The 11,506-nt window shown below is 39.4% G+C and overlaps 1 protein-coding gene across 1 annotated transcript; it reads left to right on the top strand.

Annotated features, from left to right (window-relative positions):
• The first annotated feature begins 3,492 nt into the window (after positions 1-3,492).
• On the top strand, positions 3,493-6,404 carry LOC140229334 (uncharacterized). The gene is made up of 2 exons (XM_072309615.1): positions 3,493-3,634; positions 4,600-6,404. Exons 1-2 carry the CDS (start codon positions 3,546-3,548, stop codon positions 5,528-5,530), a joined length of 1,020 nt encoding a protein of 339 aa, XP_072165716.1. The 5' UTR covers positions 3,493-3,545; the 3' UTR covers positions 5,531-6,404.
• Positions 6,405-11,506: the final 5,102 nt, after the last annotated feature.

The following is an 11,506-nucleotide window of genomic DNA, read 5'->3' as shown; positions in this document are numbered from 1 at the left end:
AATTGATGGCTGTATATAAAGGGACTGTACAGTACTGGTTGAGGTGAGGATTCAGGTTTATAACATACCGTATTTGGCGAGATAATGAGGATTTTTTTTATGAAATATGACAAAGCCTCTAATTTCAAGAAGGATTCAACATTTATTTAATGAAAATTGGCCTTGAAATGACTTAAATATCAAAAAAAAAAGCAATCCTAATAAAATTGACAGGCCACAACTTTCATTGGGATCTCTATGTTTTTCCTTCTTTTTAGATATCTCGGTCATTTCAAAACCAATTGTCATCTTAGAATTGTATTTCATAGAATGGTTTCTAAATATCTTGCAGAACGCTACAAGCTGAATCCTCACCTCTGCCAGTACTGTACAGTCCCTTTAATGGAGAGTGCGTGAATATTGTATGGTCAGATGAAAGGGCTGATGTGAATCAGGCAGAAATTGTGAACATTTTCACACACTTCACCCCAAGCATAGCAGGATGGCACTGTGCTCTTCAGTGAGTTTGAGGAGTTTTGAGAAGGGCAGCCATGTGCAGTTCTGATATCAATACATGTATACCAGGGTACAATTCCACCAGTCTACCTCAGATATTGTAGAAATACAGAATCCACCAACAAATGAAGCAATTGGATGATTTCTACATGTACTATCTTTACTCTCAAGTACAGTACAAACATTTGAAACACCAACAAAATACGACATTGAAACGTTCATTTAAATTGGTGTGCTTAATTCACATTACTTGATCTTCATTAAAAAGTGACCTAGCCTCGATATTACGGTAACATTTGCAATATTACGAAAGAGTCGTTTTCATTTGCACAGTAGAGTGTATTACAGCTTGATATAGTTTGCTGAAAGCACATGGTCGTTTCATTAAATTCTTGAGAATACATGTATATTGTACTACCACATGCAGTTGCTTACTGAAAGAGACACAACTATTATCTGCAACAATTACCGATGTAGTTTTATTGAAAAACTCGACCACTGTTTTTCTTCAGAGTATATCCACAACCCACAGACCTTAACAGAAACACATGAATAAACTCAACCCATTGCGCTTTACACTAACATAGTAAGGTAGTGCAACATCCGCTGACCAGCAAATTAAAAAAACAAAAACAAAACAAAACTGTCAATTTTTTTTTTTTTTAAATGAAAGATGTTGAAGTAATAGTCTGATTTTCAGACAATGTTTTTAGAACAAAAGGAAATCTAACGTTCTTGCAAGGGCGCCGGAAGCGGGGGGGCAGGGGTGGCACTTGCCCCCCCAAACAAAATGTTGGGGGGGCAAAACGAGTTTTTGCCCCCCCCCCCAAAGTGCCCCCTGTAACAAATAATTAATCACTGATTTAAAGACCAAAATGAACAATAAAGGCATATTTCTTGTCTAAATGTTGTAATTTCCTAACTGAAAATGCAAAATTTTTCGCCCCTAACGGGGCGAAAGTGCACTAACAACATACATTATTGTATCTATACACTAATAGTAACTTATGAGTAAATTTTGTGCATAGATGGTAGCCTCGTGTCCTCGAGTGTGCCCGCTGAAACATACCTTTAGTAAACCTTACATATTTCATTTTCTTCTTTGCTTTCTAGTAGTATAAGAATATTTTTCATTGTTCGAACGATGCGATCACGTTTAAGCTTTTAATGAGTACATTTCAGATAAATTGCAAAGTGAAAGTGGCTCGCTCTATAAAAGCGAAGTTTATACTCTGTTTTTACAAAAAGTCCCTACCGTGGGAGGGGGTATCCCCCTCCCACACCCTCCCCCGCTCGGTCGCTTCGCTCCCTCGACGAGGATCTCACAACATCACATAATATACCCCCGTATGTTATTCATTTTCTTCTTTGCTTTCTAGTAGTATAAGAATATTTTTCATTGTTCGAACGATGCGATCACGTTTAAGCTTTTAATGAGTACATTTCAGATAAATTGCAAAGTGAAAGTGGCTCGCTCTATAAAAGCAACTTTTATACTCTGTTTTTACAAAAAGTCCCTACCGTGGGAGGGGGTATCCCCCTCCCACACCCTCCCCCGCTCGGTCGCTTCGCTCCCTCGACGAGGATCTCACAACATCACATAATATACCCCCGTATGTTATTCATTTTCTTCTTTGCTTTCTAGTAGTATAAGAATATTTTTCATTGTTCGAACGATGCGATCACGTTTAAGGTTTTAATGAGTACATTTCAGATAAATTGCAAAGTGAAAGTGGCTCGCTCTATAAAAGCGACTTTTATACTCTGTTTTTACAAAAAGTCCCTACCGTGGGAGGGGGTATCCCCCTCCCACACCCTCCCCCGCTCGGTCGCTTCGCTCCCTCGACGAGGATCTCACAACATCACATAATATACCCCCGTATGTTAAGATCATGGTCCTTCCAACTGATTTTTTTCAATATGTTAATTCCATAGAAATTTGCTTTTAAATGTTCTATAAAGGCGACTTTTATACTCTGTTTTTACAAAAAGTCCCTACCGTGGGAGGGGGTATCCCCCCCTCCCACACCCTCTCCCCGCTCGGTCGCTTCGCTCCCTCGCCGAAGATCTCGCACCATCACATTATTAATGTACTCCCGTATGTTATGATCATAGTCCTTCCAACTGATTTTTTCAACATGTTAATTCCCCAGAAATTTGCTTTAATTCTCTATAAACGCGACTTTTATACTCTGTTTTTACAAAAAGTCCCCACCGTGGGAGGGGGTATCCCCCCTCCCACACCCTCCCCCTGCTCGGTCACTTCGCTCCCTCGCCGAGGATCTCACACCATCACATTATTATGTACTCCCGTATGTGATAATCACAGTCCTTCGCACTGATTATTTTCACCATGTTTAATTCCTTAGAAATTTGGTCTATAAACGCGACTTTTGTACCCTGTTTTACAAAAGCTCCCTACAGTGGGGGGGGGGGGGGGAGGGGTATCCCCCTTTCCACCCCCCCCCCCCCCCCCGCTCATTCGCTTCGCTCACGCCCCGAGGATCTCACATCGTCACAATGTGCCCCCGTTGAGATTTTGCCCCCCCAAAACCAGAAGTGTTCCGGCGCGCTTGCTTGCAGATTATAATTTCTTGAGCTCAAAGCACGAGCACTTCGGGGGGGGGGGGGGGGGGGAGAATGTTCTGTGTCATTGCTAATGCTCTTACTGATTTCTGTCGTTACCCGATTAGAAGTTTCTTTTGTCGTTTTGAATACACTGTACTTGTATGATTGATAGTCGGGTGGTTGCAGCAACTTAGTAGTTAATAATTCTGGGCATGCATGCAAATACGCCGCGATGGAGTCTGCATTTATTGTGACGTCATAGTACGCCCCAAATTTGCGTAGTGCGTAGATGTACACGTCACAATCGAAGCCATAGAAATAGCGCAGTTGACAAGTCATAACGCACAATAGCATTTTCCATGACGATGAATACAATATGCACTGACTGAGGAAACACTCGAGAAAAGTAGAATGAGAGTGATCCCATAATACATAGTTTGATGTTTTAGTACCATTATAATTGGATCTTTCATAGCGAAAACATGTTCACTGCAGCAGTAATTTTGATGGAACTCAGAAGACCCACGAGGCGGCGGCCCGTTTGCCACCGGCCGAACATCAGGGTATCAAGGTACAGTCCGAAGGGTGTAAACCCGCTCTGGAGAAAGTCCGGAAGGGGACCGGGAAAGGGGAGTGGGTGGGGTGGGGTGGGATGGGGGTAGGGTGGGAAACCAGCCATAAGCCAAGGGAGCTATGGGAGCGAAATATTTTTTTTCAGGGCGAGTAACTTTATTTCTCCAGCTATTCCGAATGTGAATTCTCCCAGAATTCGCGCATATTCAGGTGCAATATATTTCGTTTCAATTAGTACATTCCGACTTCGAGCAATGTTAAAAGAGTTGAAAGTGTCAGTTAAAGATTAAAATTGTTTGTTTTTGGGGAGGGGCGTAGTGTTTATTTTTGTTTTTTGTTCCTTTTTTTATTGTTTTTATTTTGTATTTGTTCTTTTGTCTGTCGCTCACTTCACAACCTTGTGCCAGGATTATCCCAATTGAATCAATTATCTTTAATGTCTAGAAACCTAGCCCGTGAACGCTGAATACTGTTTCCCTCTCCTTTCGAGTTCATATAATGAGACTAGTGTGTAGTGGCAATTTGACACTGGGAAAAAAAAAAGACAAATATGAAAAGAAAGCCTTTGCTGCATATTACGTGGAAATTTCTAAGATAGCGATATCTCTGGCTGAAAGAGTGAATGTGTTGAGCGTATGTATTTACAGATCGAATAAAGGCTATATACTTGGTAGGCCCTACAGTCATCGGAATGTACATACTCAGTAAGAGACCAGGCACCAGGGCCCATTTCATTAAAAAAAAAAAAAAAAAAAAAAAAAAAAAAAAGTTGATATGACAGCAACTCTTGCTGGAATGGCAATTGTCATAGTAACGACAAAAATCCAGGTACCTGATTGGCTGTTCAAGAGTTGCTATCCTAACATCTCTTATGAAATGGGACCCTGACAATCATGAACCAAATGCTTAACTCCACATTACGAACTTTTCGTCTTCTATTTGTCACTTTATACCGTCGAACAGTTCTCCATCGGTCTGTGTTACACGTTCCCCGACGAAATGCAAAGAACGCCTCGACGCTCCCGGACATTTGCTGGTTCCTTTTACACCGCCCGATCAAGAGTCCTCGCATTTGCAGACGACACAGCGCAACAAGGCGCGTCAAACCTGTGGAGAACCCAATTTTCAAGAAAGTCCCGGCGCAAATTACGGTACAGCGCCCTCTTGCAGAAACTGGCAGTACGATTTTGACAACGCCGGAATGGAAGTCACAAGCAGAAACAACGATAAATCTACCACAACTGCCGTCGTAAGTCCAGTGCCAATTGTTGCTAAAAAGCCCGGCGAGGTTTCATCCGAAGCTGAAGAGATAGGAGCCATGAAAGCAAGATATCTCCATGAAATCGGCGATGGTCTCCAAGTTGAGGATGAAATAATCGACTTCGGAGAGGACCCACAGTTGCAGGGCACCCTCAATGACCTCAATCAAGAGGGGGATTGTTTGCCCTCGTTTCAGAAAGGCATCATGCATCGACAGAGCGAGATCCGAAGAAATCTCTCGGAACAGATCTGGAAGCTTGAGGAGGCAAGGCGACGATTCATGCGCAGTAGCCTTCAGAAGAGGGCGCGAAAATGCGAATTGCCAGGAAGGTTCGACGAGGCCAACGACAACGACCTTGATCATAATCTAAAGCCGGATGTCAACGTCGCGGAGGGGAATGACACCGTCAACAGTGTACCCAAACTACAGGATCAACCGCCACAAACTGCAGGACTGACAACTTACTCTAAACTAACAAATAACATCAACACATTCAGACTGTCTTGCCGCAATGTCAAAGAGCGCCACCTACAGAAATTGCCATGTTACGATGCAGTCATGGCTTCCGCCATCACAGTTCTTGTTGCCATAGTTTCCGCGCTCTGCGTACTTTGCGTGACATACTTGTTATAGTACTTGTGTTCCATCAGGGGCCCGTTGCATAAAACTCCAACCGGATTTTTTTCCGGTTGAAATCACAAAATTCCGGTTGAAAGCTCCCAACCAGAGTTTTTATGCAACGGATTTTACATTCTTAGATTAGCAACCTTAAAAAATTCTGGTTGGGCAAATCCCAACCAGAATTTTCTAAGGTTGCTAAAAAAGTTTTATGCAACGGGACCCAGGTTAATGGGAAACTTGAGCACCAAATGCAAGGATTCCAAGCATGTCTGATCTCATAATGATGACGAAAATTATATAAAATGGCAATATTTCATACAAAGTGACTGCATACAAGGAGTAATGGCAGGAATGAGGTGACCGCACCTCTTCATAACTGATGATCAGTGCGATGCCAAAAATAGCTCCTCTGCAATTTTAGTGATAGTGCGCAGGAAGTTTTACGTATCATAAGAATCAATATGCAGGAATTCCAGTCGTGCAATATCCCTTGATCATTATGATAATAATTATCATTATTTTTATGTATCTTAATGGGTCTCCGGCACGATGACAGACCGATTGACAAGTTTTAAGTTGACAATACAAAAAAAAAAAAAAAACAAACAAACAAACAATCCCAGTGGCCTGAAATCCGTATGTATTACGGTACTTCATTTCCACAAGTATTAAGTCAAACTGTGCAAAATACATGTGTAAACTGGCACTCTTACTAAAACAATCGAATGTGCAGATGTATAATGTCGGCAAATCAAAAGAAAACCATTTAAGTGTGGTGTTTGTAACCAGCCTACTATTAGCATTTCCACCATCCACTAACCACAGCGATGATCCAACCTTGTAAAAGTAACTGAATTCAAAAACAAAAAAAAAAAATCATACAAATTAAATTTAACTGAAATACAATCGCTCTTGTAATGCAACATTGCCGTGTAACCTGTGTTTCATTCAATACACGCATGAAAGACGACGATGCGTAGTTAAACATAATTATTTCAAATGTTATGTGATGCAGCATGATGTTTATTCAAGAAAAGATTGCAGACACGTCGGCCATCATTTCACGAAGCTTTCATGTCACAACGTCCTCTTTAGTGAGGCGTAAGTCTGGTACGCCAGTGGTAAAATTTTCGCTGTAATCTTGAAATAGGCCCTGTTCTGAAACGAGTCAGTTATATTAAAAAAAAATGATTGACAATTCCATGCTATAGGCCTAGACTTTGATATTTTGTATAACATAGGCATGAGCATTGTTATTGGCTGTTTGATACATATTAATAGTGTGTACAATGCAGTTCGAATTGTTTGGGATAATGCAAAATGCGAGGAATGTGACCATTTCTTAAATATAGAGAGAGTTGGGCGATGCCATCTTCAAGTTAAGTTAGCTTGAAGATCATGGAAAGACTTGTACAAAAGGAATTGCGTCGTTGAGATAAGGTCAATGAAACCTCTCTTAACCTCATTCCAATTTACTCAGAGCTAAATTTTACTCCTACCATCCGCGTAAACTGAATTTCATCAAAACATAAACTCATATCACTGTTTTGGGACTTTGTTAAACTTCACAAACTTTGTATTTCAGTCCGAGTGTAATGAAATATTTGCATACACTCTTATGCTCGATTGAATTGAATACGGAGTGAATATTCACTTTAATGTCGCTTCCCACATAAAGCGTATATCATATGAAAATAGCCTTGTTATTATAGTGTGCATGCGTGTCTTTAAGTTTAAGGGACTCAATAACAGTCCCTGTACCTACCATTATTATGAATGGACACTGGCGGGGAATGTAATATGATACTTGTCTTCTATGACTGGACACAATGTACTTCTCTCTTTTCCCTGCCTTTCCGTCACTGTACGCATTCATTATATTTTATATATCATTTAAACACATACAAAATCACATGCACAAGCACACATACACACACACATCCACACACATGCTATAGTACACTCACACCAAGCGACGTGCACTCTCAAAGACTTATACTTGCGCATTCTCTTCGTTCTTTTTTACGTAATGATACTTCTGCATATTTTTCATATTTCGAGACATTGCACCATTTAATCTGTTAATCAAGTCAGAGATGGTGTTTTCTTACATTTCATTTCACTTTATATTGTTCTTCGGTATAGCATGAAAGAATGGATTTTTTTTTCTTAGAATTCGACCGATGGAGTTACAAAGCACATGTTTAGACAATTATTGCTCTGTACTTGTTTATTCGTGTCGATTGTATGTCTTTCCTTGTTATGTCTGTACGTATTATTCGAGAAAACTGCAGAAATAGACAATAAACTTTTGTGCGTGTACGTATGTGTAAGAGTGTGCATGCTCATAAATTATAATCTGTATGCCAGTTTATTATTATGTATCCAAATATTTCTTACTCAGTCTGTCTGTCTGTCTCTCTTTCTCTCTCCCTCTCTATCTCGGTCACTTAATATTTTTAAAGGTCCTATTTACTTTTGGGAGCAGTTATTTAAAATCTGTTAAAGATATCACATTATGCATGTGTAGGTCAGTTTTGTCACAAAAACATCCTACAATATAAAATTTTTGCAGTAAAGCCTAAAATATAAGGAGATACCACTGTTTTTCTCAATAAACCATAACTGTAGACGGTTACGTAATAAGGTTAGTCTGAAAACATTTTTACTATAACTATTCTTCACATTTTGCATATTTAACAATACTTAACATTGATAATTATATTGATTCAAATTTTTACGTTGGTTGTTTCTATCCCTAACTCACATTTTAGAACTATTCTAAAGCACTAATGCTAGGTTTTTGTTTCATCTGCAAATAGTAAATTATGCCTTTAACGTCCCTTTCTGGCTTGTAGGTCGTCAGTCATGTGAATGCCTCTGATTTCCCACGCCGGAAGTCTGTTGATATCTTTAATAATCATTTTTCACACGAAATCTGCCCACTCGAGAAAATGCTCACAGTATTATCAAGTTTCACTTTTATTCAACATGTTTGTTCATCAAACATTTTACTTCCTTTATCTGAACTTCGAACTTCCGCTGAAGTCAATAGCCCCACTGTGCATTTATATTACAGTAGATGATTAGGTCACCGTACAGTTTAAGACATCATGCAACCTATAATGTGGAATTCCGTACAACCTTTAAACGTTCAGCCATATTCTTCCAGCCTAGCACAGCTGGAAGCTATCTTCGACAAACACCAAATGGATATAGATTTCTCTTTTTTTTTGATATTATTTTGAACACTTTCATTCCCAATAACTTGACCAGAAACAATTTTGAGTTTCATTTCGACATGCGGCTGTGTGCTGATGAAACGTGTCATCATTGGGGAAACAAACTTTGGTACAGTATTAAGGAATTATTGCGTGGTTTTCGAATAATGTTTGTTCGTTCATTCGGTTACATTAATTTGATCAGTCTGTATAATCCCGCTGATCATGAATATAGCAACGTTTATTTGTTTTCGTGATATTTTTTTTTTTTCAAAATGTCCTCCATATTAATGAAACAGATTTAGACAACAATAAATAGTTAATGATTTTTCCAACGATTATACTTTCTCATCCCTCCCCCACCCTCTCGCCTTACATTTGTACCTTCTGTTGGAACATGATTTGTTTTATGATTTTCTATATGCCTATGTCATCTCTTACAAACATGATTATTTTGAAACAACTTTGTAATTACCTTTCGGCATCAACGTATTCGACAAAGTTAATATTTTCTGTGAGAATGACACTGTACATAATATTTCCTCGATGCCTATAAACACGCAATGCATTGTAAGTATCAGCAGCGAAACTACAAATTTTAAGCATAATGATTTAGTGATTCATCCTAACTTGATTATTCATTTTATTTTCATTCTCTTCTATCTCGTTCAAGTAACACGCGGGTTAGGTTGCCCGTACAGACCTCACGAGATTTGAGAGTAAAATTTGATTACAAGCAATTCTTGCCCTCTTCTACTCCGTCCGTCTTCACTTTGAGCCGAAATTCAACAGATCTCGATTTTCACTTACGATAATTATATGAATACATTACGAGCATCACATAGAAGAGACATAAATCACTGGCGCTTTATAACACCACCATAAAGCTAAAACGTGTATGATGATATGGGGCTAATGGACACTGAAGACATTAAGCGCTTTGAACGTGTTGATCAGCGGAAGATGGATCCGATAATCGTACCTGACAGTGACGTTAATGATGACATCAATCTTTTTAAATCATTAAACTCGACAAAAACATGACAATGATCACGATTATCAACGCTTATATGATGAATATCAATACAACTGTGCGTTCAATAAATAAATTCTATGACATGAAATATATCACAATACTAAGCAATACTACATGCGGCTGCACTACTTAAGAGAGATCACGGGTAAAAGGAGAAAAAGAATGTGTTTTTGTTTGTTTTTATAAAGTTTCGTGATCCATCAATATATTCCGACTGTGTGTGACGCTGATCATAGATGAGTTATATACGTAAGTATGCTAACCATCGATCATGTCAAAGTTTCCACAAATCGCAATTTATACTTCATCACACGCGCCAAAAAATTCACGTTATATACTCCACAGGCAATGATACAATCATGAATAATCATTGATCATGTGGTTTCTGTATTCACATATTGATCAATAGAGTGCTCCAACTTCGCACCTGAACCAGGATTTTATTCTACATTCGCATTACATGAATAAATAGCAATAAGTTAAATAAGTTATATATCTTAAATAATACACCTTGTTGAATATAAAATAACATTTCACACACTGTACATCAAGGAATACACGATGATAATCAATAGGCCTACACGTATTTACATAACAATTTTATATAATGGCATAATTTAGTAAGCATCAATAAAGAACAATCAATCAAACCTGTCATCTTTTGATCGACACTTTACTGTACAGGTCGATAATACCAACATACGAACATGAACCATCGTGATGTTAAAGTCTATACAATCATAGAGTTCAATCAATTGTATATATTTTCGCTTCGTCGGCTAGCATCACTGTCATGGCATTGTTACCTACTTGACATCACCCAGAAACCAGTACAGTACCTTGTTCATTTTGAATCAGCATTTGACGGGTGTACCAGGTCGTTTACCATCTGTCATGCAGTAACACCCTTAGAATTTCCGACCGATTTTCGAGGAAGTCCGCAGACTTTAACAATGCATGTACGTGTATCAATAAAGTTCCATCGAAACGCAAATTTTCTGGCAACGGGGCCAGAGCTGGCCGTATGAGGACTATATTTGGTCTGTCATTGGAGTGCCAATGACCCACATCATAACAATAGATGCATCATGGTCCACAGACTTATGAATGAAACTGGACTGGAATAGGGTCCATTCAGAGATGGGACTATGCAGAGTTGGCCAGATGATGACACCATTATACAAGATCTGCCCTTGACCGATTTGAGTGTTCTGCGGTCCTGCAGGTTTTAAAAAGATTGGCCACTATGGCCTACTTAATCATGGAAAGCGATTGCCGTGTATAAAAACACACACAGGAAATAACTTCCGGATGCATTGAAACATTGATCACTGGGGACACACCCATACAGCAAGCTCAGGATAATAAATAAGCACAGACAAAATAGGACCTGGTCTAGTCATGGCCACTAGTAGGTCACTGAATGTCCACAAACTGGACTGTACCTAGTCTGTCCCCGGGCAAGCCTGAAGGCAAGCCAACGTAGCCCAACATTAACTACAGGCTCATGAGAGGCCCAGCCTCTGCCACTGTGGGATATAGGGGTATATATAGGTACTCACACGACTACGTGATAACCGTTACAGCGCCTCACGAAACCAACAATATTAACAAATAAATTACTTCACTCCTCTCTCACAAGTCTCGCGCTGATCTATCATCATAGCTGATCATGAAGCACGTGACTTCATAAATTAGTAACCCGTAGCAACAGCATCCACGATGTCTGGT

This window comes from Diadema setosum, chromosome 5 (assembly GCF_964275005.1).
Source record: "Diadema setosum chromosome 5, eeDiaSeto1, whole genome shotgun sequence".
NCBI lineage: Eukaryota > Metazoa > Echinodermata > Echinoidea > Diadematoida > Diadematidae > Diadema > Diadema setosum.
Note: the sequence above shows the minus strand (reverse complement) of the source record. Positions and strands in the feature narration are given on the sequence as shown.

Coding starts and splice junctions, on each gene's coding strand:
- LOC140229334 (XM_072309615.1), top strand. CDS start 3,546: ATGTTCACTGCAGCAGTAATTTTGATGGAACTCAGAAGACCCACGAGG. Junction 3,635..4,599: donor CCGAACATCAGGGTATCAAG/GTACAGTCCGAA, acceptor ACCGTCGAACAG/TTCTCCATCGGTCTGTGTTA.